This window comes from Xiphias gladius, chromosome 4, assembly GCF_016859285.1.
Source record: "Xiphias gladius isolate SHS-SW01 ecotype Sanya breed wild chromosome 4, ASM1685928v1, whole genome shotgun sequence".
Taxonomy (NCBI): Eukaryota; Metazoa; Chordata; class Actinopteri; order Istiophoriformes; family Xiphiidae; genus Xiphias; species Xiphias gladius.
The window spans coordinates 10,501,015-10,528,745 of NC_053403.1; the positions used below are offsets into that span (position 1 = coordinate 10,501,015).

Consider the following 27,731-nt stretch of genomic DNA (forward strand, 5'->3'; position numbering starts at 1 on the left):
AAAAGCATCAATAAGCATATAACTGGCACTCAAGCCAGTAAGAACACAGGGAAAAAAAATGGTGTTACTACTTTTAAATCACACAATTAAGAAACGTTTTCACCCACTCAGTGCTTTATAACACAACAAGCTCAATTGAAGATGCACCGACATGTATAATATAATATACACTCAGACTAATGTGCGCGCGCACACACACACACACACACACACACACACACACACACACACACACACACACACACACACACACACACACACACACACACACACACAAGTACTGTTGCGTACAAAGACACTTAAACACACACGTAAACACAACCTGACACACATTTAAATGGGTAAATAATTCAAGATGAGTCATAGCTTGTGTTGTTCTCACACCTGCTCCATATGTCCATGGGCTGCATCATTACCAGGGTATTTAATCTTTTTCATCAGCGTAGGCACCAACACACTGTAAGGTCAGTGTGTCACACCCAGCAACCACAAGTGCTATCACATTACCACAACACAAAGAGAAGGCAGTGTTGCATGATGGTCTCTTTGCTGCAGTGGCATATAGACCATGTTTTATTATCTGTTTTCCCCTGTGGCTCAGAGATATGTTTTTATATTCTGTAGGTTGTGGAGAACACTGGGTGAGTTACTAAGCACTGGAGCAAAGAGGTTATATGATTGTATGATTGTATATTCAAGGTCTTCAACCTGAGGTCAGTGACTCCCATGGGGTCCATGGAGGAATAGCACAGGGTCATTAAAACTAGAATTTGAATTATTAATTTTTTTTTTTTTTTGCCATGATTTGATCATCAGCACCAAGCTTACTATCACTGTGTCCTAATTCAGGGGCTGAACCTTCTTAAGGCTACATTTCTAGCCTAAATACGTGATAACTGGTTGAACAGGCCATTATGAAATGTGATTTGAAAGAATTATGAAAGAAATCCAGCCTGCCCCATTCGTCTTTCTCCCTGGGAGACCAGACAGACTCATTTTGGGAGGGTTGCAGGCCTTGATTTTCATTTAAGAATTAATTATTTCTAATCGAATCATAATCGTAAAAACTCAAAAATGAAAGTTGGGGTAGCTTTCAGATGAAACTATGCTGTAAAAACTCATTTAAATATGTTACTAACTCAACTGGAGCTTCAGGTCTCCTACTGTAAAGGACCTGTCATATCTTGTCTTTAGTCTGAACAGCTAAGTCCCCGTTCAGACTGACGTAAGAAAAAAACACAACCTCTTCATTCTTTTGAATGAGGCAAGTCCGTCATTGCGACGAGGTTGCTAACGCAGAAGGCTACAGCAAAAAAAAAAAACGCAGGGCAGCTTTATCCAGGAAGATGCCGCTGTGGCCATGACTCTGCTGTATTTCCATGGTTTTCCCTCTTACTGTTTTCATACTCTTAACTGGACCTCCTGGATCGTATTTCGTGTCTCAGTGATACCTGACAGCTCCTTCTATTGCTTTAACACAGGGTTGTTGTTTTGTTTTTTTTGTTTTTTTTTTTAGTCTGAACACCCTCTTAGAGGCCTCGGGATCTCAGGCTATGTGTGGCTCATATGGACATAAAAGCACTTCAACTTCTGTTTAAAGCTTTTTGTAAGACAGGTAAATAACACTTCAGTAGTCAAGGTAGAATGAAATGAAAGCAAAGCCTGATTATGCTGGTACACAGAGCACATACAGTGACTAAAATTGTCTAAAACGGGAGAGATTGAATAAATTTTCATGCTATTAAAACGTGGTGGGTGTCCTCACTTCAGCCCTTCACCACCACGGAATTTGAAAAAGGTGGAGGTTCCCTATTGTATATGATTCTTTTTAAATAAGAATGCATTATATTGATTTATATTGGTATTGTGACACCATTTATCAGAAAATAATTCCTAAATGTAAGAGTAGATTAAAGCAGCTTCCAAATACAAAGATTAGATTTCTTATTGTATTACTGTAGAAGACTGACTGCAATAATTTCATCAGGCTGAGACATCAGTAATTTTGTATTTTCTTTATGCAGTTTTGTGTAATTTTTTTTTATCACTATTGCCCCAAAGATAAAGCCCATTGGGGCAAGACTAATGCTTTGACTAAAATGTTTTATTTCCTCAAGAGGGTGTTTGGTGTAAATTGGAGCAATATGATACGAACGCATATGAGGTGTTGGTGACGCAACTCACCGATGTTTGTGACGTTTATGCACACTCTGATATTGTCTCATCTTATTAAAGAAGATGGGAATGAATTAAAGTCTAAATGTCAGTGATATTATCTGAACATCAACCTTGAATACTAAAAACTTTATCTATACTGCTGCTGCTCTACGGGGAGAAGCACCGACACAAATATTGATCAGTTAGATAGAACTATGCGTTCAAAAATCTGGTAGTATACAAGCTCCGTGTTCTCTTTTGAAAAACACGTGGAACTTTTCTGTTGTTTTGAGAGTGGATATACAATTTCAGTATGCTGGATTTTTTAATGTTATTTTCCTGTTTTATCTATAGAATAGTTTGTTTTTTTATGGCAACCATTTTCCTCTGAAGTGAGATATGATCTTTTACAATTCACATAGCTGCTCTTTGCTCAAAAGAATCTTCCTTTGTCTTTCTCTTCTCCTGATTTCAGCACTAAATCAAATCACCCCCTTGCTGTTTTCACTCCCTTCTTGAGTTTCTGTCTTTATATTAGCTTTCTGGCTTAGATTTAGCCACAGGATATTTGTAACCCCGCAACCGGGATTTTTCTGCTACCCAAAAAGTATGTAACTTCTCCATGTTGTACACGCTGAGACAATTTACAGCCTAGTCTGAAAAGGCAAGCTTACAAAAATAAACCTGCAACTGTTCATCCTGTTTTTCTCATGCCTGAATCACTTGAATGAACACCGTGGATCTCTAATCAAATTTTATTTTATTTTGTGTTTCACACCAATGTTTTCAACCAATGACCATGTTTTACTTTTTAGTCATGCTAGCAGCTTGGCTCTAGGGAAGGTAAAGTTGGTCTGTCTGTTGGTCCACCACAAATATTTAATTGCTGCCATTTAATTTGGTAGAGACAATCATGTTCCTTAGAGGATGAATCCTATTGAGTTGGGGGATTATCTGACTTTTCATCTACATTGTATGACCAGCAGGTTTATGGTTTTGAGTGAGATGTCTCGACAACTGTTGGACAGATTGTCAGGGCATTTGGTACACACATTCATGATCCCCCCATGATGGATAATCGTAACCGTAGCATTTTGACAGATACTGTAGATGATATAAAATTGTCTATCATCACAATTAATCTAAGTTATCTAAATCGCTGCATTGGCCAAAAAACAGACATTCCTGTTTGGTTATTTTATTTATAAACTGTTTCTCTGCTAATTTTCCATAAAATCAACTATGTATAAATATAGCAATATCAAAATAACATTAACTGTGTTGGACTTTTTTATCCACGTCACCCAGTCCTAATTGTATTTTGTAGACACTGGTGTATGTAATGCTGCAGTATATTGATGGACATCTACACTGAACAAAATTTCATCTTTTCTGTTCTATGTCATTCAAAAAGAACGACTACTCCTTCTTTCATCCTCCCTCTATTTCGACAAGCTGACATTTTAATAAATCGCATCTGGGGCATAGTGTATTCCCATTGGTTTTTAATGTTTATTTAGTGCTATGACACAGCTGTTGTGAAGCTGAAACACTCTACACTGTAGCCATCACAGCAACAAGAGTAGCTTAACCACACACTTGAACTGGCATGACATGCTGATGGACGCTGACAGCGAAAAAACAAGGCTTAATAGCTTTTTCTATTGTTTGTGGCTTTAAAAAAATTCTATTAAGCTCTTCTGTGTGCGTGCGTGTGTGTATGTGTGAAAAGGAGAAACACTGGACAAGTGATTGTGTTTATATGAATCAACAGATATTCGTTCTTGAGAGACATGTTTGCTTTCAGTGCACATATCAGTGTGTGTTCACCGATGGGGGGCACTGCTTGCCAGAGGTGTTTTCCCATGCTCATCAAACGCCAAATCACACACCTGTCAGCTGTAACATTTCCATTTCACGCTGTGCTCCAGCTGTGTTGCCAGCCCCTGTGGTGGATTAGTGTGACCTTGAGAACAACTCTGTCTGTTTCTCGGTCAACATTTCAAAGTTGTGCTTACTGTCTCTCCAGTTCCCCTTAGCCAGCAATTTCCTTATCCTCACATCTCTCCATTTGCAAAGGACACTTGAGGCTCACAAAGAAAAATAATACAAATTGAAAGGGAAGAGAGCTCTGAATTATGGAGCAGATGAAAGTAAATTGTTTGCAGAACTACAATCAATAATGAATGCCACCTTTTGAAGTGCTAAAAAGTGAGCCAGAACATGATAGGACCTGCTTAGTTCAATTATTCAACACTTGTACACGCGTTACAATGGCTGAAAGGAGAAGACAGACCATTTGCTGTTCTAAGTATCCCTGGATACATTGATCACCACTGTCTGGTGAAGGAAAGAGTGGATAATACTGCAGGGGGGTTGTATTTTCAGGGCAAAAGTTTCTGTTCGTCTTTAAAGAAAACGTTTTCTCCACAAAACCGTTAACAACCTTACAGACTTTCTTCTTGAGTCATGTCAAGCCTGTATAAAGTTATTCCGCAGGGAACCTGACAGATATGCGCCTTCACAGAGAAAGCGTCTGCCAGAGTCTGAGGGGAAACACATTTTTCTGGAATTCAAAGTGAAGTCAAGTTCTGGGAGTCTAAATTCACCGCATTATTAAGTTTTGAAGCTCTGCTGACAAATGTAGCCTTATTTCGTACGATAGGTTGAATTCATCGCCACTTACTCTAGAGGAAAGAAAATGTATAGGTGAGGACAGAGATGGAGTTAAAGAAGGAGGGGGATAGAAAAATAATAGCAGGTGATAAACATGCAGCACCGTCTCTTTATTTGCTCACTGATAAGATGCCACAAGCTGCCTTTGTTGTTATTCTTTGGTTATGAATTTAATACTGAGGTGCAGGTGTGCTTGTGTACAGCGTGTCTGTTTGTTTATGTGTACTGCGCTCATTCATTCTTGTCTGATTGTCAGTTTATATAGTCCTGTTTGGAGGCTCATATCATCCCTGCAGATTTCCTCTATGTGTGGTGTGTGGTGTGTGTGTGTGTGTGTGTGTGTGTGTGTGTGTGTGCATATTGTAAAAGCTATTAATTGAATGCTCGTGTTTTATGGTATTATCTCTCCCTGCAAACCCATATCCAGCCTGGTGATTGTGTGTCTGCTCTTCCAAATGATTCTGTTGTTGCTCCATATGTATCATCTGGTACGGTATGTCACATATGCACTGAAATTTAAAACACAACTGTATTTACAGTGTGTGTGTGTGTGTGTGTGTGTGTGTGTGTGTGTGTGTGTGTGTGTGTGTGTGTGTGTGTGTGTGTGTGTGTGTGTGTGTGTGTGACCATTATAGTAGAAATTGCATATGGCTGTGGCTCAGTGTGGGCTGGACTGCATGTTCTGTGTGTGGGACTGATTGCTCTGAGAACAACAGACTGTTTTGCAGGAAACTCTTTAAATTATTCACCAGCTCTAATTGGCTAAGGTAAATGGGCACTGTACTATGTTTCTTCTCACTGTTCTGTTCTATGAGGGATCCCTGGGCAGCATAGAAGTGAACCTTATGTTTAATGATCTTACACAGTATATTTTAACAACAATAATCAATGTGTCTTATAAATGTTTGTTTCCTCTAGTGTCCTTTGAGGGTGTGTTTTCTGGGCCTGATGCTACATTCATGTAATATGGTATGGAGTGTAAGAGATTGGAAAGATTCCCATGTTTATGACTTGCTTAGTGAGCATCATCTGACAACTTAAGATGGCTGTACGGTTACACAGTGGGTTGTTTGCGGGTTAAAAATACTGTGCATTGACAATATAAAACCATATCCAATACATTTGGGTTTAATCACCTTGAATGATGGGCTTGGGCTGACATGAGGCATCTATGTTTGTTTGGGTTTCTGTATTATTAGGGTTCCAAGCTGGATTTATTGGAGCTTCCAGAGAAGGTTTTCTGTACAAAATTATGACTTGAATGTTGACAAGAACTCTGTTTACAAATCAGAAACTGGTAGTTACAGTAACTCTGATGAGGTCTGAATACGGCATGATAACACTGAAATAATCCAGTCATTCAACCATGAGGTTTTATATAAAGAACAAGGGAAACTGCTGGTGATTGGTGACCAAAAAATATTAATCTTTCAGTTACCTTGCCAGACTTAAATTTGGTTCATTGAGTCATCTAAATGTGTAAAAGTGTTTTCTCTTAATGCATATTCAGAAGAAAAAAGTTAGTTAAATGCAAAATGTGTCACACATGTTGAAGTTGGATCTAAGGTCAGCACTGAGCCTCTAAAGCCTCCAGTTATTTACTTTTAAATTAAAACAAACTGAGAGAACTTTTTTTTTCTTGCAAACTCCAAGTAACAGCAAATTTTGATCCTTTTCATTTAGTGTGCTGGGTGAATTACTGTTGCATGACTCTTTATCCATTTACTTACTGGTCCTTGAGGACATTGATAAGAGCTTTAGAGAAGTGGCCGAGAGTTGCTGCCTGGTGCTGAAATGTGTTGAAAGATTTGGAGAATAAGCTTTCTGACCTGAGTCGCACAATAGAAGTTATTACGTCTGGCAAGGAGGTTATGTAATCACCCGTGTCTGTTTGTTGGTTGGTTTGTTGGTTTATTTGTCAGCAGGATTACGCAAAAAGTACTGAACAGATTTGCACCAAACCTGCTGGAGGGATGGGGCATGGGCCAGGGGAAGAACCCATTACATTTTGGAGCAGATAGGGATAATTTACTATGAATTTCAATTTTTTCCTCTGAAGTCAGGTGTATGTGGTTTGTCATTGGCCTTGGCACAGGCCTGTGCTCTACTGAGCGCATTTGCTAGTTTTAAATATATTTTTAAGCATTTACCTTGACGTGTTTCCAGATCGGTGGCATTGCCTATTCAATATAATTATATACAGCACCAATTTTACTCATTGTCACACCCACGTTTTTTTATTCTTAATGATGCTAGTTGTAGTATCTTATGAGACACGGATTACCACTTCACAGAGGGCAGGTAGGTCGTAATCAGTGGGTCTGAGCTCATGTGTTGGGAGTGTTGCCCATGGTTTTAAACGTGTACAGACAGCTTGGTGAGCGAAGTGTGGAGGCAACCATATAAATCAACAAACCAGACTAATCATCTGAAAGCAGCTAAAAGGTGCAAAAAAGCTAAAGAGTGGAGAGTTGGTTCTCAGTGGGATCAGCAGTATTAACATACTAGCTTTAAAATTAATGTAAAACTGTGTTACTCAGATGGATCTGATGCATAGTAAGTACTGTAGTTTGCTTTTTGAAATGGAAATCCACACCAAGTCACAAAGGACCAAAACCTGCTGCTGCTGTTTGGGGTAAACATTCAAACAAGCAACACTTCTGGCCACAATTTAAGGGCAGTTTGTGTAATTTTCTTGGAGTTTTCAACCAAAAGAGGATATTTTTGCATTTAATTGTTGAATTACCCAAAGTTTTAATTCTGAATATTGTCTTTTTTAATCTAGCAACAAAATAGAGTTCCCATAGTCTATGTACTATGGAATACATAAATTCACTCTACCATGAGAAGAGGTAGCAGTAGAAGAGGAAGAAAACTCAGCTGTACAGATACACCTCAAAACAAACCAGTAGAAGCTTATTAACCTTACTACAATTGGAAGACAGTCCAATGGTAACGTGTATTTGAGAAATAAATCAAAAATACACTACCAGCTTTTTAGCCATTCAACATTTATCATTGCATATGCAAGCACTGGATTTGCATATTTGCTGAAAAGGAAAGCCATTGCCTTACCATTACCACATGGAAACTAACAAATAAATCAGCTCAAACACAACGCGATTACCCTGAGCTATACCACAGTATGTACCATTTTGTCAGCAAAAGCAAAACAACTATCAACTGTCTTTTCAAATTATTTAATATATGATGATTTTAAGTGTCACACGAGGATTCTTCACATCTATTGTTTATATTAGTTCTGTGTAATATAAACAGCAAATGAATGATTGGGTGTTGATATAACTACAGTAAATGTACACTTCTCACAGTTGTGTACAAAATATGGGTAAACAAGAGGAGAAGCTAGGTGAAAAAGGGGATTGAATGACATTGTGATTGTGTATTTGAGCTACTATCTATTTTCTTTAAATTGCTTTGAGGTGTGACATACCGTAGTGAGCTAGTGACAATGGCAGCACATAACCCACAGTCTGTTCATGACTCTTATCACTGACGCTCAACTGCTCACTGTGAGACAGATCAGTGGCAAACAGATGCTTTTGGTAAATAAAAAAAGTACAATATGTCAATTTTAGAAGTGTAACTGAAAGAATATATAGAGTATCAATGTTACAATGACTAAAAACACTTTAGATTTACACAGGGGTAAACAGACATCAACGGAGGTGGGACAAAGGACAAACACACATAATGCCATGTATTGATCTCATTGATTTCTGCTCCCTGTTGATGTTTTCCTGCAGACTGGTGGGGACCTTCTGTATGGTACTTCAGAAGGTGGCTGAAGAGGGACACCTGGAGCTGACCGACACGCTCATCGATGATAACAACACATCAATAAAGGTAAGGCGAAACGCTGGGCTCACAGTGGAGGGGCAGCAATCTATAGGGGTTGCGCTGTGAGAAAGTTAAAATTTTTGGAGAGCTTGTTCCTATCGCTGCACCGCTTGGTAGATAATGTGTACAGAAGAATTTCCAGTAAGGATTTGTCTGTTGAATCTGTGGAAAGAACATGGCTTAAGGCTGCATTGATCAATACAGAGCCTTATATACTGTTTTGTTTCACTCTCACATTGTTTTGGGCCCCAGCAAGTAACTGCATCTGAGTGAAAAGCTCTAATAAACCCACTGTATGCTACCTGTCCAGCAACAAACAGCAGACAAAGTTAGCAGCTTGCTGGTGATCATGGCGCATCAAGCAGCTAAAGAGCCCGGCATTTTTCTGAGGGGTTGTTGGAAAACAAAACAGAGCTGAGTTGATATGGGACAGCTCCAAATGAAAGCTATGCTTCGACGTATCTGCTGGATGTGTTGTGACGGTTTGCTAACATTTTCACCATAACAACTTTATTAACTGATAATATGACAAAGTTTTTGTACAGCTTGTTGTGCTGACCCAAGTGGTCATAGAAATAATTAGGGCAGGTTTAACAGAAGCTGTGGGTAGGTCCAATCTCCAACCTTAACCTTACTTAAAGGGGAATTTAAAAACAGTTTACAAATGGTTAAATCAAACAGTATATTGTTGTCAAATTATAGGACTCGCCTTACACCAGTAGAATTGAAATTAATTTTATTACCCAGCATAATGCATTTACAAGGAAACAGAGGAACATTAAATGGAGAAATCCATCTTCCACTGCACCTTCAGGGGAGGCAATAGGAGAATTAAAAGCCGTTTACGATCTGCACATCAAAAAGGGCCTGATGGAAATACAGCAATACATCATCACATTAGGACACTTCCCATTAACGTCAATGCAAATATTCTCTATTGATTGGCAATTGTGTTTAGAACAGCTAAACAGATTGCAGCTCAGTGGTGAAGATGAGTGTGAGGATGATTTTGTTGGTGAATACATGATGTAAGAGGGAATATGTATATGGAAATGAGAGCAGCACAATAGGATGTGTGAGGGAAAACTTAACCGCACAAGGTTTTAAAGCACCCCGGGGTGCAGAAATGTGTTAGTGGAGCTGGGAGTGCTGATGTGATGTTTCTGAGATGATGACACACAGCATGGGAGTGCTTTAGGGCTCACGCACACACACGTACACTGACACATGTGTGAGTGGCTTCTCATGAACACACATCAAGGCACACGCAAACACACGCATACACACACACAAACACACAATTAAGAGAATGTCAGTACAGTAACTGGTAAAACTAAACCCGACATAACCTGAGAGCAACACTTTATTCACAAATCTGCACTGGTGTGGTTGCCATAGTAACAAATCTCAACCCTCATGGACTACAGTGATTGCCTTGCGAGGATGTAAGGAAGAAAGAGTGGCATAGAGAGAGATGGAGGAAGAGAGAGGAACAAGAGCCCTATGTGTATTTTCCCTTCATCCGTCATTGTCAGTAGAATAAATTGGCTGCTTCGTAATAAAGATCAGGTCATTGTCAGGAGGATAATACTTGTGCAAGTACGACTCCGCAGAAGATACCGAAGACAAACTACAGACTCCCCATGTTTCTGGCCTGCATTAAACTAACAGTTACTGTCAATCTAAATTCCTCCAGAAAACACCAGGCAGGGGAGATGATTTATAGTCCTGTTAAAGTATGTCGCCTATATTGAGAATCTTCTCTAAGCAATATTAAATGGACTGATATAGACATGCTGAGACTAAACCTTAAGGTGTTGGCTGTTTGGTAATTTCACTGGACTCTTTGAGTGCAAGTTTGGTTTGGCAGACGGTGCAGTGTCATGCTATGTTATACTATGTGTGTTGTGAGATTAACAACTAAAATGAGAAAAGCAAAAATATTACAACATTTTATATACAAACATGAATATACAGTATATATACCTGCGTACAGACTGTACATATACCCAAGGTAGGGAACTCAGTTTTCTGATGTCCATCCTTCCATTATCTATACCACTCATCCTTTTGAGGGTCGCGGGGGGGGCCGGAGCCAATCCCAGTTGACATTGGGTGAGAGGCGGGTTACACCCTGGACAGGTCGACAGTCTAGCATCAGGGTTTTCCGCTGTGCCGAAGTCTTTTTGTAGCCTATTAATAATAAAAATGACAAAGGGTATTCCTATATATATTCCTAATATATAGTATTCCTATATATTCCTTCTCAAAATTACAGTTACAATGTTCTTAACATAACAGAAAATGAGAAACAAAACGAAGAGATAAAATCAGCAAACCACATTTTTGGACATATTAAAATTTTAACCTGAAAATGGCGCTCCATAAAAAGTTAAGGGATCATCAGAGTTATTACAATTTATCCTGAGGGGAACATGAATGTATATGCCAAATTTCACAGAAATCCATCTAATGCAGACAGTTCACTAAGAACCACAAGGTCAGTGTCATTGTGGCACTAGAGGGAAAATCAGCCAATCACCAGAGTCAGAATTGTTCATTTTCTGGGCATCATATAGTCATCAAATAGTTGTTGGGGCATTTTAACAGGCTGCTAGCGAATCTAAGATAAGAGGATAATGTATAAAACATAACCAGATATCAAGCAAAAAACACAATGGGCCAAAAATGACTACTATTGCTACTAAAATGGAAGAATCAGTTTAAAGGAAAATACAAATTACAGCAAACAAATTACAATTAATTAGATTTTGGCACTGTAGGAGTTTCTAGATTAGACATGTCATAAAGTTGCCTTAATTTTGGTACAGGGTTAACAGACACATCAATACAGCTGAGGGCAGAAATGAACAGATCTGCTCAACAGGTGAAGGTGGATAAATTAGTCAACTTTTATCATTATTATTATTATTAAAATGTTTGGATATCTTAAGATAATAATCTTTCCTCCAAATGCTTTGAAGTTAAATAACTGCACTGTGACATCTATGGAAGTGAAGGTATGTTGTCTGCTGATAATTTAAGCTAATTTTTCATCAACTTTCCCTCCATTTTAAGACCAGCGTTACCATAGAAATCAGATACCAGCCGATGGATGGCACGGTGGGAATGTGGAGCGACGGGGAGTTCCTGGAAGTCCCTGATGACCGTGACGGGATGTTTGCCTTTGAAACTGACAGCCTGCTATCTGGACAAAGCCACGGTTCAGGAATGTCCCCTGGACGATCGCTGCAGGGATCCATACCCACCTTCAGAAAGTGAGTCAAACTGTCTCAATGATAACATGATTACAACACAGTGAATCGGGCTGTGAAATGCTGTTGATTTGCCACTGAATATTAAATTGATCTCTACAATAGCAAACAACAAACGTGTTGTTTTAATTGTGTACTTCAGTTTTTAAGAGCTCATTAATAGTAACTACTGAGGCACACATGGTTGAGAAAATAACTTGAATGGTTTGAGGTTGGCAGATGGATCCAACATTCATACATTGATGAGGCCTCATGCTGTCCACCTGATGCAACATCTGTCATTATTATGGAGGGGAATGCACAGGAATCCTAATGACAATGGGCACATCCACCAATTAACCTACTTGCCAGACACCAATGTGATGCCCAGAAAAGCACAGTTACGAGCAGATACTATTGTTTTGCGAATCATTTGTCTGTGATTGGCTCTGCAAATGTGATCGTTATGGTGCAGAGCACACAGCATATTGGAAACATTTCAGTGTATGATTTGAAAGTGGCCATGGTCAATATTTGTGCTTAAAGATTTAATGAAACTTGAGTTTTGTAGAAAACAGCAAGCGTTAGATATAAAATTTACTTTAGATGTTTGATATTTGAAAAAAAAAAGTTCGATCTGTTCTCATAATTATCTCATAAGACAGAATTGAATTTGGCGCATTAGAGTTGGATTCAACTTGAGTGCAAAGAAATGAACATGTAGATATGTTTGAGCCTAGCTGATATCAACATTCTCATTGTCAGTTTCATGATGAATGTCGTGATGTTTGATGAGACAACCTTGTAGGGACTGATACTGTAGAAACTTTTCTAAAGAACTTTCCCACTAGCGCACACGAGGTTAAAAAAAAAAAAGATCATTTTTATTTTATTTATTTTATCAGATTTCATGGACACCTTGCTTTTCACTTGAACTTTCTCAACTTTTAAATGAAAAAAGGAAGAAAAAAAAGGCTAACGTTGCATGGTGTGATTTATACAGTTTAGCGTGTAGTGGATATGGTATTTCATAAAAACAGACAAGTAATCCAAGGCTGTACAAAGTTATATAGATTTAGCAGGAAACACTGTAAGACCGTCTGCCCTGCAGGCTGCTCTCGTCCTCTTTGCACTGGTGCTTGGTCTTTCCCTGTGGTTTGCTTGCCATGTTTTTGCTGAATAGTACGTGAAATAATCTGTGGGTGGTATCGATTTCCTCTGAGGTTATCTGCACGACCAGAGCCCTAATTCCATCATTATACCGCATGTTGAATGGGCAAGTGTGTGTGAATTTTGTGTGAAAATTGTGTGTTGCACCGTTTTACAGCATTAAATTAAAAACCGTCCAGCGTCTGCCGATAGGAGACTCGAAGCAGCCTGGGGGAACAAGAGAAGTTGACTAATCTAAGTTTTAGAGCATCCCACGGGTGTTATATAACAGATAGAGTGTTTGGATTTGGTCGACGAAGAAAAAAGAAAGTATTGCTGTGGAGAAATACTGTAAAAGCGCTCAATAAAAGTGGGGTGAAAGTAATCACCAAAGTCATGTAGCTAACTCTCATATTGAGCATACAGTACAGGTATGTAAGATTATTAATTATGCTATATTTCTGGCATTTTAATTTACATTTCCTCACCTTTCCTCGGGTGATAAGCCTCCGTCCTTGCTGCATAATGAGGGCACCTGTCCTCTAGTTCCCGTAGTAGCAAAGAGCTGTCAGTCAGACTCTGTAAGGCCTGCCATCGGGCTTTTGTCTTGGGTAAAGACGCAAATGAGTTGCTGAGAAAATACCAGTAACTTCCAACCTAGTCAACAAATCCAGCTCTAATCCGCCTCAAGTCGGCATTGGCCAGACCGATGGGATTGTGAAAAGATTTTAAATAGCCTTACAACCTCTCATCATAACCTTTTATATCTTGAATTACCAGCTGCTCAGTTTATCTCTGGTTGAGAGGTTTTCAGAATTAAACTTTGTAAAGATGTCCTGAATTCTGACGCCTCCGGCCAGTGCCAATTGTACATCTTCCGGTAATGGAGCGTGAATGTACAGTAGATGATAACCTGGGATGACTTTCTTAACCTTCCAGGGAAGATGAGGAGGAGGAGAAAGAGGAGGAGAATGTCGTTAACAGTTCAGCCTCAAGGTATATTTTCCACAGCCATCTGTTTGCTTTTAAGTGAGTTTGGTGTGGTTTTTGTGTGTCTGTTTTACCTCCTCTTTCATGGAAATGTAATATTTCACAGCAACGTCACCTTAATAATATTTTTTCTCTGAGTGTGATACATTTGATGAAGAATTATGTGCCTCCCCCCCAGGCATTAATTATGATAATCCCAGAACTTCTAAAGGGTTCTCATCAGCTGCTGGAAGTCTTGAGAGACATACAAACTCAAGCTCCTCCATTAATTTACAACTATTGTTCTGAGTTTACACACGAACGCAGAGTGGAATAACAAACAGAAGAACTGTGTCTGCTTGGTACACGGAGCTCCGCCCACTGCTGTCTTTTTCTGCTGTATCACCTGCAGCCTAATGGTCATGTACCTTATGCTGCTTAGAGTTTTTCAGTTTTCAGTTGGCATCAAATTTCATTGTAACTGTACAAAAGGACTGCAGGAGAGTTCAGGTGACTTGCTGGGGCATATTGGTTCCTCCTCGCCCCCTCAATTGAGTGAAAGTGCAGTCGAACTTGACCTTCACACTGCCACACCTCTCCTCTGCCTCCCTCCACATGATATCCGGGCCTGCAGGGTGATTTATGGCAGAGCCCATAAAGCATTTTGTGCTATCTGCAGCACAACAATGAGGCGGCTTTGCAGGGGTTTCGTTATTCCTAATAAATGAATCGCCTCCTGAGTGGTTTTACTGCCAGTGGAGCAGATCTGCTTGATAGTGCTTGCAGTGGAGCACATGTGCCAAGAAGAGAGAGAATGGATTTAAGGCTCCAGTTGTCATCTGATCTGTGGACATTAAACATTGAAGAAAATGAGATGAAATGGGGTTCGACACTGGGGTATGATCCTATTTTCACACTGGTGCAGAAGGCTAACAAGACAGGATTTTTTTCCTCTTGAAACAATGCATAAATTGATCCGCATTGCCCCACTGAAACATTTTTCTGTAAATAGTAATTGTGTTTATTGAAACCAATTAAATATGCATGATTGATTTGCAAAACATCAAATCACTCAAATGAGACAGTTCAGCTTGAGCAGAGCTTCTGTTGAAATTATAATTTGCTCAAACAAGTGCTGATTTACTTATTATAATTTTTGCCAAGTGTGTGATTGATTTGTCCGTCAGTGTAAACTGCTGTGTTTTTCAAAGACAACTCTGGCACATGTGGATGATGTTATCATCACACAACGCCATGGTGCACGTGTTGCGTGGTCTTTTATCTCACTCATCTTCATCTCAGTGGGTCAGCTCACTGCAGCACTGTCTCCCTGTGGAAACAATCATAACAGATATGTCAGCTAATGAAGAAACCATGCCATTCATATACAGTATTGATATATTCATCTTAATTATAATTTTTGTGCTTTTACTGTTATTTGCTGCTGTTGTTGTTAAAGGCCCTACACACGCAGGTGTTTTCACTTATGTTGCCTGATTACACTTTTTCTCAGGATCAGGAGTTACATTTTAACGTCACTATTATGCAAATTAGTGTGTGATGTCGTCCAGTGATATCTAGCCACTTTTCAGGCAGGCTTTGGCTTTTTTCTGTTGAAAGTAGTTGATAACACTGCTCATGAACTTGTGGGGTTGTACAGACTAGCCTGATTGACATCTCCTTCACTGGTGTTAGTTTTGTTGCAGGTGATATTTTGGGACAACTAACCCTGTTATTATTTTTATTGGTTCACTGCTACATCACGTAATTGACGTTTGCTAGGCCCCACACCCAAAGTTACTGTTACTGTCAAGCTTTCCATTCTTGCACAGCACACATGCAGTGTACAGTGATAACAGTGGGATATTTAACTTTCAAAATTCTTATTAATTAAAAAAAAAAAAATCTGTCCTTAATTTAACACAAAAGTAGACAAGATCAGGCTTGTCTTTTCTACCCAGTGAACATCCATTTTGCCACCTGAAATGAAAGTTGTTACTAGCAGATTTTATCATCTGTATCTGGCTAGCTAAGCTAGCATTAGCTCCACAAGTTGGTTAAAAACACCACTCGATTGACTCGTTTTAAAACGAAAAACTTGTAAGAGACATCTTGAATATCACTTGATCACTACATGCACAACATTGTGCTAAAATACTGAGGCTAAAGTTAGCATCTTCATAAGTTGAAGATCCATGTACAGTTAAAGAAATGGAACTAAAGAAACAACATTGTTGTACTGCAGCATTGAGCTATAGTCCAGGTATTACTGGTAAGAAAAAATGTGGAATCAGATTGTTATTTCATTCTAACATTACCATGTTTCGCTTGTTTGCATTTTAAAACAGTATTTCACTTTCAAGGTTAGAAAAGAAAAGGCTATGATGATCTAAATCCTGGCTAAAGAGCAGGACTGCATCACTAATGTTAGCCTAAACTCTGATAGCACCCGTAGTGCTTCCACACAGTGAGAAAATACTACACGGTGATGTGCTCATCATGAAACAGCCTTTTTTAATGTAACCCTTAGTTAGTTAATAACATGGTCCTTGGCCTTTGAAGTAACGCTCTGTTTCTACAGTAGGTGGTAGGCTAGTTAGCCAGACATGCTAATGATTGCAGGTTACTTCAGCACAGATGCCCTTGAATACCTCCGCCAAGGAGGTTCTGTTTTCACCCATCTGTTTGTTCGTTTATTTGTCAGCAGGATTACACAAAAAGTACTGAACCAATTTGCATGTGGGCATGGGCCAGGAGAGAACCCATTACATTTTGGGACAGTTTTTTTTTTTTTTTTTTGTCAGCAAATGAAAAATCTTCAGCTCACTAAATCGAGACATTGCTTACACGCTGCAATCATCATGCAATCATAGATAAGGCTTCACAGAGTCCCTTTACGTTTGGAGCTCAGAGATAAGTGCCATAAAAATTTAAATAGAATATCTTCAAAGTTAAATTTTTTATCCATACAATCATAAAAATTTGATTCTTCATTTTCAATCATTCGTACTTGGTTTTTAATTACCTGAAGGCTATATTTTTTACTTATCAGCTTTTCTCCCGCTCGTTTCCTTCTGCTGAGACAGGTGCTGGAATTGAAGCAGTTGTCTTTTGAATCTTTGAAATTTCTTGTTTCTTCTCATGTAGCTGTATTCTCTCAAGGGACTGCTCTCAGTTTTTAAGCTCTGCTGTTATGCTTTGCTGTGGTTTGCGGTGGTTCTTATTCTCAGTTATGAGTGATAGTGTGGTGTGTAATTGTGAAAACTTTAAGTAAGTTTGTAAGTATCACTCTGCTGTTTTTTTTTTTTTGTCCCAAGCCCTGATTACGATGTGAAGACATGCCTCTGGGGGTAAATCCTAACTTCGGGTCACACCTGTGTGTTTGTCCCAGATAAGAGTTTAAAAACCCTGGGATTTATTGGAGCTGCTTTTATTTCATTAGAGATGATTATATATAAGATTACGTAAAATGAAATGTCCTTGGAATCCCTTGGACGTCATCAGGGATGTCGAGAAAAAAAAAGAAACATTGCAGAGTCAAAGCCAGAGAGTCTAGAGATTTTTTTGGTTCTAGCCCAGTTGATGCAATAGCAGAGTAAAAAATGCAAGAGTGCTATTTGGAGTGGATATTAAAATTTTAAAAGTGATGCATGTTCACTGAAATACTGGGTGTGGTGTGATGGACATTCTCCTACTCCTTCCTCTTCATTGTACTTACCATCCTTTTTCTCTTTTTTTCTTGCTTCTTCAGTCTCTATTATGTAAAAAGTCTTCCTTTACTGCCTCAATCATACTCACAAACACACTGTAAAATATTGTGGAAGTATATTTACTCTATATATGATCGCACACTCACAGGAAATCACAAATAAACACACAATAATATAAGATCTTTTTAAAAATGTTCTGTTTGCTGTATGTAGGCCATGAGGGCTCAAAGCACTTTTTGGGTTTCAGGCCATTAAACTTGCATAAGATTCTTATTATGTGACACTAATGAGGGTAAAGTTCTCGCAAGATCACAGGAAAAGAATATCAGTTACCGATTCAGTTAACTTCTTTGTAGACAAATGAATGTGGCTACACAAAAGCACTTCAGAAGAGATGCCAATATCACAGGGATAAATAATATTGATGTTCTGTTTTATCAGCTGTTGTTAGTTAAAGTAGAGGTCTCACGACAGTCAAAGTGGAAAGTGAGAAAAACATTACTTGATGCCCAGAGCAGAGGAAGAAGTCAGTCAAAGACAGAGATCAATTATTTTGAGAAAGAGAGAGAGAGAGAGAGAGGACTGCAGAACATCAAATGTGGATTCAGGTAAGAAAGTTCTTGGTTTAGTGAGAGTTTTCATTCCCCAACTGTGCTATCAGGTAGAACCGATCTTTGTCTGGCTCCAGTCCAGGGGATCCTGGAAGCACCGAAATCCAGTCCATGTGTCTGTGAGAGAGAGAGAACAGGTGTGTTATGTTGTCCCTAAAAAAAAAAAAAGTATCACCAGTGAAAGATCAACATTTAATCCTGATAGGAAGTACAACATAGCAGTTAATCTAGGAAGCATATACAAAGACTCCACAGGAGTAAAAGTGAAAAAGAGTGAAATGCCTATTAAATAGCCCAACAATACATTAACAGTTTACCTACAAAGTTGTATTATGCTGTCATATTGTTTAGACTGCAATTACAAGTCAGTCTGAATAAACTTTGACATGTTATTCTGGGATGGAGAAATTACAAATTTCAGACAACAACAATATCTCCAAGCTGGTGAGACACTCATAAAACTGAATCAGCTGATTTAATAGGAGCTATACACCGTTTGTTTGAATGTTGGTTTTGCTTGTTAACGATCTGCTCCAAATACTTAAAACAAAATAATTAGCTAAATTAAGCCAAATGCTGAATGCTGTGACTTCAGTGCTGGCAGTGGGGTAACAATCTTGGAATAAGAGGTGATTACTCTAAAATCTGATAAACACAGAGACTAAATCTCCCTGACAGAACATAACATGACTCTCTTATAATCACTGGACCATAACAATTGCTTATATGCTGAACAAGAAATGATATCTGAGCAGCATGAAGCAGAACAACGTGACAGAACTTACATCAGCTTGGGGTTACTATCACCTTGGTGCACATCTACATAAAGCTTGTGAATGCAAATCGAGTCACCCTCATCGTTGGAACTTTTGTCATTGTAGATGTTCACATTATTGGCACTGAGTTGTTTCCTTAATTTCTTAGATCAGCTATTCAATTTTGTGGCGAGATTGGCAGAAACAAACACAGGGCATCGGAGTCACTAGCTCTGCCATCACTCAGCGAGTGCGATGCAGACTGCCCGTTGCGGTTGGTCACATGACGTACCTACTCCCAAGCCTCAGAGTCTCATGCCTACCATATAATGGCTAGATTGGTTGAGAGTGACAGGTCAGTAACCTCTAATACTGTAATACTGCATACCCACCATTTCTTTACTCGTACACACATGTTCCTGTTTGGCCGTCTATCTGCAGCAAGTTCAAAGCCAGATGGAGTTACCTGCAATTTACCCACTCGCCCCCTGCTCCTTATCCCACTGCTTGAGATGTGCATTAAAGATGAATTCAGGACTTTCAGGAAAATGTTTTATGCACAGTTTGAAAACCCTGTTTTATGGAGTAGATGGAAATCAAGCTGCCAGGTACCAGCGAAAAACCTTGCGAATAATTCTGCTTCAGTTAGATCATTCATCTTTGCTGCAGTTTACACATGTAAAGAGGCAATTTATTCATGCTGTCATCTAGTATTGACTTTCTCACAATCCCCCCCAAACATAAAGTACAGTTCATTTTCTCCCTGAAGTTCACGTGCATATGTTGCCCAAGTTCTGTGCTTTTTAGATATGCAATAGCTGTGCTTTGCATACAATAATGAGCTTTGTATTTCTTTATCTACAAAGCTTGAATGATCTGTACTTGTCATTCAAGGTGTTTGTTTATTTGTTCGGTTGATGCGCAGTTCTTAGACGTTACCGTTTAAGTAACAGATGATAATCACTGTCTTTATTTCAGATCAAAGCAAAAGAAGAAGAGAGAAAAGAATAGGTAAACCATCGTCTTGAATTCTCAACAAATCTCTCCTTCTCTCTATTTTCTTGAAAGGTTTGACATTTTGTATGTTTTACCTGCGAACTTCCTTAGTACAGTGTGAGTTTGCACATTTCCGTTACTCTAATAGGTAACCACATCTGAAATTTCTTTGCCTTCTTACTGGCATTGAAGGTTTCATCACTAAATCAGCTCAGAAGGATGGCTTGTTAAAAAATTGAAAACTTTCAAGGTTCATCTAATTTTAAACTCAGACATGGCCTCCTGTTTGAAGCAATTGTTTTTGTCCTTGTTTTCATCTTAAAATCAGCTCAGCCATGGAAAGGAAAAGAGATCGAAAGGAGTGAGAGACAAGTAATTTAAATATTTTGTATCTCATTTTGTTTGTTTTCTAGAATTTTCCAGTGACTTTATTCTCTTTTTTTGGTTAAAAATCCCTACATGTGCATGGAGGATTTACTCTTCACCAATGGCAGACCTGCAGTAGATCCCTCTCTTCACCTGCTATAGCTTAATGGCCTTCTACCTACAACTGCTGATATACTGATATATGCTTCTAATATATGTAGACTGTCCTCATTACAATAACCACAGCATTGCCCATATGTTTTCCTGACAAGTAACCTGGACCACTTGTGGCAAATCTTTTTCAGAAGCAAAGGCAGAAGTTGCGTGATATTGTTGTGCCACAAGTGCCACAAAACCTTTAAGAAGGAGAGGTGGCTGCAAAATGTCTCTCTTTGACACATATGACTCCCTATGAATCCATTCTCAGTCAATGTTGGTTTCCTTTAACCATGAACAGACTGTTTCCATAACCAAATAGTTTTAGTTACCCAAACTTAACGAGACTTTTATCTATAGAGGTGGCGGATCAGAAAACATCCCTGTGAATCATTTTCCTAAAGGCAATGTGGGTCATTTTGGAAGGGACTGTATCTCAAAACAGAGCTGCAGATTGTTTGTTGATTCAGCCTCGCACCTTGGATTCGTCAGCTTTATGACAAGTCGAACTTTTGCTTGACCTGTCTAAATTGACCCAGATGTGCTGTGAGCACCAGTGGGCAAACTGTGGGAGTTCAAAAACATAGCCCCCACAAGGTTAAACATTTATTTTAGGATTAACGCCTTGTTTTAAGGTCAAGATCATAATTACCCGTAGGTTAGGGTAGTGTTGATGTAAAAGTTAAAGTAATCCTCCAAGGAATGTACATCGTACAATGTCCTCACTAGTATAGTAGTACAAGTTCAAATGTGTGTTTTGTGTGGCTGCACCAATGTAATATATTAACATTTCCTCTTTGTAATATAAAGATATAAAAGTACAACATTACATGAAGTGCGTATCAGTTTGTTTTGAACTCTAAAAGAGTTGTTGGAATTGTTTGGACTCTCATTTTCTTTGGCAGTGGTGTATAGAGCCCCACCCACTCCATCCTCGTCCACTTCCTCCTCCTCTCCCGTGTACCTCCACCTCTTTCTCTCTCCCTCTCCTCCTATCATCTGCATCATCCACTCATCTTTCCAACTGTGATCTGCCTGGTTGGTCTGTATCTTCACCTGACAGGGGAAGAATGTGGAAATATAGTTCAAAATAGGAAGAAGGTAGGGGCAGATTTATGGTGATCTGATCTCTCTGTGGAGTTGAGAAGGATCAGTTCGGTCTTTCATGTGGTATGTATGAAAAACTCCTTTATACATTGTGTGCGTGCAGGTTTCTTTTGGTACCTTGTTATTACATTATAAGGAGACAAGGAGATGGGTTGGATTACGGAACATCTGAATTAGCAATTACAGTAAATAGGGGTGCAACTCACAATTGTTGTCAGTATTGATTCATTATTTTTCAGTTATTATGTAGTCTATAAAATTTCAGGAAATACTGAAAATGCCCATCGCAGTTTCTTCGAGTCCAAGGTGATGTTTCAAATTCAGATCCAAACTCAAAAATATTCAATTTACAAACATTTAAAACTGAAAAAGCAACAAAGCCTCGTTGTTTCTTAGCTGTAATGTGCAACCATTTGTCTTTTTTGCTTGATAAACTACCTAAATTATTATGTTATTAAAACTGTTTACAATTAACTTTCTATCAATTGAATAATCAATTGATCAACTAACCTTTACAGCACTAAAATTAACAGACGTTGCATTTAAAGATATTTTCCAAGGTGTTCTTCAAAAATTTTCATGCATGTCAGTTTTATAAACCTGTCCATCAGTTGTAAATATACTGGTCAAACTGTGTTTTACAGACATGATCGAGGCTTTAGAATCCAAGGAGCGAATCTTTAATTGTGACTGGCCTTGGAAAAGCTTTTCACCTTTATTTCGATGAGTGATTCCTTAGTCTTTAAGGCCTTTTATTGCTATTCTCTGGGCCCAAGGCTTTTACTCTATAATCACACTTGGCACTCTACCATGGACCTATCAAATGAGATGTTGACATATATTTCTGTTAAACTCTCCAGTTCTCCATATTCCATGAAATGAAGCTGAAGGTTGAATAACGGGGGAAAGATCAGGCCAGAAAGTGAGCTCTGATACACTCGACTCTGAATGCTGTAGGAAACAAAAGGAAAACCTCCCCTATGCATTAATTTCCGGACATGTATCCATATCCGTTGCAAATTGGACGGTCATACTCATTTTTAATTATTAAGGCCACTCATTTGTCGTAACGCTGCTGACATCACAAGCTCTTTGTTGTTGTGGTGAAATGTGATCCAGATAATATCAATGTGGAGACATTGGATACTTTTGGAGAATTGGTGGTGGTGGTGATGGGGGGATTAAATCCACTGGAATTAAACGTCTAGCCAGGTTACAAAGATGTCCATGATATATGGACGTTATATATGGTTTTGAGTTGCATTTTTGGTTATGTCCAAAAGTGGGCAGCTGGGTTTTCACTGAAGTGAAGTTCAGCAAACTGCACTTGAACATAGGGGATGAGTTTAATCACTCTTTTTGGAGGGTCTGAGCTTACTGAGAGTACGGAGAGTGAATTTAATGAGACACGTGGAGTTGGTTGATCTGTGGGTGGATCAACAGTGAATCAGACACAAGTTCATATTCATAACATCAGTTCCCCTTTTTCTCTCTTCCCATTTGCTGTCTGTTTTTCCTCCACTAGAGCAGGGAGGGGAGTTTTCTCAGCAATGAAGCTCGGCAAGATCAAGTGCTCTAAAGACGATCACAAGAAAGGAGGTAAAATAACAAACAACACAAGACCAGTTTGACCTAAAATTAATTATTTAACTTTAATTTTTGTGAGTTCCCAATTCATATTTAAATCTTGAAAGTTATCTAGAGGGTAATACATGTTGAAACCTATTTCTCAAGTTTTTATTGATCATATAAACAAGCAGCGGACAAAAATGGCCTCTCCTACCCGGGGCCATTGGCTGGATTTTAGTCTCCACTGTGCCCAGAAAATGTGGACACCAAAATAAATTCTCAAAACCTTTTTAGCTGTTTGGATTTTCCATAAACGTGCTAATAATTAACTTTATTATCTGTAAGTTTTGTTTGTCGACATCAAGCTCTAATGCTTCATGGGAATGAATGTCTAATGTTTCAAGTCTTCATCACACTGACAGGAACAAAACTCTGGTGGGGAACTACCCTGTTATTTATTCATGTACAGCCTTAGAAGTGGTGGAATTAGTATGCATAGAATATAAAAAGTACTTGAATCCTTTAAGATATCCACCAAGTGTTAGTTTTAATAGTTGAATAACTTAATTTCTGTTGTCCAGATGAGCCAGCAGTCCTGGACATGGAGGACCTGGACAGGAAGGCGATGCGTCTTGCTGGAGCACTGGACCCAGATGCCATCTCTCTGGCCTCTGTCACCGCCGTCACCACCAATGTGTCAAATAAGAGGTATGATATTTCTTCATACACTAACACACATGTGCTCAGACATGGTAGAGGAAAGCATTCTAATAGCCACAGAGACTTAATGGCTTCTGTCAGTGTTATACAAGTCAAACTGCTGATACCTCTGAATAAATCGAAGCAGACTGCACAGTGCTACCATTTAATACTATATATATGCTCCTATATTTAGGATTATCTTCTCCTAGTGAGAAGATGGAAAAATGAGAATATTCACAATTTAAGATTCAAACCTAAAATATAGCCACTGCCCATTCTCACTCAGTTTTTCCTGTAATCCATTCATTCACTGTAGAAAAATCACTGATTGTGTCGTATTTCTTCAGGTCAAAGCCAGATATCAAGATGGAACCGAGCTCTGGCCGACCAGTGGATTATCAGGTGTGTGTGTGTGTGGACGTGTTTTTCTGGGTTTTTGTCTGCGATTGCATAAGCACTTGTATGCCTTTGTACCTGTATATTGCCACATACAAGTGTGTGCAGGTTGATGGATATGGGTGTGGGTGTGGGTATCAGTATGTATCTTATTTTAATTGTAATATTATACTGTGACCATGTGTATGTATGTATATTTTTGATGTGATGATTTGTGTGTGATTATGATGTCATAATATAAGGAAAAGGAAGAAACTGAAGTGTAGCCTCCATGTAAGAGCAAATTATGCTTTAAAGTATTGCAGGATAGAAGCATCCTTTGGGTTTTGAGTAGTGCGTTTATTCTTCTTCTTGCCGGGAGAAGACATTCTCTTGCACAATTCTGTGCGTTAAGCCCTAAGCTGGAGCCTTGAGGCGATTAGCTTAGCTCATTGTAAATACTGGAAGCAGGTGGAAACAGATAGCCTGGCTCTTTTTAAAGTTTGAAAAAATCCCAGCACCTGAAAACTCGATAAATAACATGTAGGATGTCGTTACCTCACTGTAACTATTTCTTGGCGATCAGCGGAGACACTGCACAGAAGTGCCTTGCAGATGGATAAACTGTTGCTTGCTAATAAATACATCACATACAGTAACTCTCCTAAAACCACACATGGTCATTTTCACATTTGTATACGGATTAAGCTAACGGGATACAGTATGTTCATTTGAAAGCTGTAGAAGTGCCAGTATATGGATTTTTGAACTTTGAAAGGAGACAAGCTACCTCCTTTCCACCTGCTTTCAGTCTTTATGCTAAATTAAGCTAATTGTCTCCTGGCTCCAGCTCCATCAGCAGACATTTTGTGAAAATACACGTGTTCACTTTCTTGCGGGGAGTTACATGAGAAGATTGATACCACTCTTCATTGTTTTCCATCAATATACGACTACAGTCAGCAGCCGGTTAGCGTAGCGCAAACACTGAAAACAGGAGGAAACATGTAGCATTGCTCTGTCCAAAGTTAAAAAAAAGTCTGCCTATCAGCACCTCTAAAGCTCTCACTAATTAACACGTTATAGCTTGTTTGTTTAATCTGTGCAAAAACCAAAGTGTAAGAATGGCATTTTTGTCGTTTTACTGCAGGGTTGTGTGTCCAACTATGTGTCTGACATTTATATATATATCCAGGAATATGTATCTTTGCTTTCTTTATAATCAAGGCTGTTTGCCTGCTGTGACTACCACACTGAATTTATTAACCACAACACCAGTGAAAAGAAGTGAAAGAATAATTCTAGACCAAGTGCAACTCTCCTCCAGTGTTAGCCCATTTCCATGGCCTATTTAACGTCAATACATGAATACATTTATACACCATATTGAAGTCTTGGTGTTATTGTGAGTTGCAGACTCATCCTTTCTCACTTATTCTCTCTTTTTTGTTTCCCTCTGTTCCTCTTCATTATCCAAAGACTAATTAAACCAGAGGGATATTGCTGGAATCCTCAAACCTTTCACAGATTTAAAGTCAAATCACAGACTAAAATAGTAAAATCTAGAAAAAGCCCTCAATGACTTGAATCAGCATGTGAAAGATCGATTTGGATTGTTTGCCTCAATTGTTCTCAGGGTAATTACTGTATAGTTGCATGACTAATGATGATAGTATGGCTGCTGGTTGACTCACTGTTGGAGGAAAGTCGGCTTGTTTTAGCTTTCAGAGTCAGATGTACAGTAATGTGTAAGTATCTCCCATCAGATCAGCATCACTGTGATCGAGGCTCGGCAGCTGATAGGCCTCAACATGGACCCTGTGGTGTGTGTGGAGATTGGAGATGACAAGAAGTACACATCTATGAAGGAGTCCACCAACTGCCCGTACTACAATGAGGTGAGACTTTTTAAGCTTTAAAAACTCACATTGCAAGAAGGCAATGGACACATTTTTATGTAACATAAACTAACTTCCTTTGTTCCACTGAATGTTAGCCTCTCTTTGTCCCTCATATTCTTCATATATTTTTGCATTAATGAATAATGAGAAAAGATTGGATTCATCACAACTGCAGAGATAAAAACACATGTTCCATGGCACATAAAATTCATTGTACTTTACATACAACAGTCCTCAAAATCTGAAAGGTGAATGCATCGTTAATAAGACTCTGTAAAATAGTGCAATACTTTATTTTGTAAATTAATAGGTAGCTAAAATCACACATTTGATTGCATATTTGAGTGGCTATAATAACAATGTGTCATATGACTACTTGTACGTGAAAAGGGTCCCCCACAGAGAATTATCAACCAACCGACCAGTTCGGCCAGTTGAAGGGTGCTAACAATTGGGATCATACAGTAAATGTATCTCATGCCAGTGGCACATTAAGTGGCAAGAGATGTTTCTCATCATGCAGAAATCAGGCAGTACCTTCTTCCTGTCTCATCTGCAGATTTCTGGAGAAATGTAACCCTGACATGCACACAGTAGAAATGCAGGATGGATGACGTCATTGTTCTCTTTGATGGGCTAATGTAATACTGATTTACTGACTTTAAAAACTAAACGTAACATTCATAACTAGATAGTTCGTGGCAGCTCCTGAAATCTACCTGAACAGCAGAGGTAGGATTTGATTTCAACAGATTGATTGGCCCAGTCCAAAGTAGGGATTTCCTGATTTTCGCTCCTAATCCTTTAATATTGAGCATCTTTCAAAACAGATTCTGATCTAAGGTTTATTTCCTTTTTTTTGTGTGTTAATTTTCCCTTTACATAATTTATCTGCATAATAATTAAGGGGACCTGGGGGGGGCACATGTAAAACAGTAGGTGTAAAAAAAAAAAAAAACGTACTGTACAAGGAGAAAGTTCAAAGTAATCTTGTGGCACCAGTAAGAGTTCTTGCGGTGTCAGCTTAGCCCGCTAGTCAGAGCCTGGAGTTACATTGTGGCAGAGGTGCACGGAAGCTGCATTATATAGCTTTACCTATACATAGACACCTGCTGCAAAGGCATGGAAAGACTTTGATGCAGACGGGTAAATCAGCCATTTCTTTTCAAGTCTCTCATATTCACTTCTAACGAATTGAAAAACTGAGTTGCTGGAGCTGTGTCATAATTGTCTTCACATAAAATGTGTTTTTAAAGATTCACTTCTCTGTGTGGGTCTCCCAGCGTAGACTTTTTCTGCACAACATCAAATAAAACTCTCACTGCAGTATAAAGGCATCTGATATCCTGCGAATGAAAAGATTAGATTTCTGTTCATTGCCGCAGTTCCTCAGTTGACCTCTGCATTGATATTTGAT

At 38.8% G+C, this 27,731-nt stretch overlaps 1 protein-coding gene across 1 annotated transcript in view; it reads left to right on the forward strand.

The window, feature by feature from the left end:
• otofa (otoferlin a) overlaps positions 1 to 27,731 on the forward strand; it is a 74,989-nt gene that overhangs the window by 20,005 nt on the left and 27,253 nt on the right. The window contains 6 exon segments of the mRNA XM_040125045.1: positions 8,601 to 8,700; positions 11,773 to 11,972; positions 23,293 to 23,366; positions 23,918 to 24,044; positions 24,386 to 24,440; positions 26,180 to 26,311. Of these exon segments, the coding sequence (XP_039980979.1) occupies positions 8,601 to 8,700; positions 11,773 to 11,972; positions 23,293 to 23,366; positions 23,918 to 24,044; positions 24,386 to 24,440; positions 26,180 to 26,311 (688 nt within the window).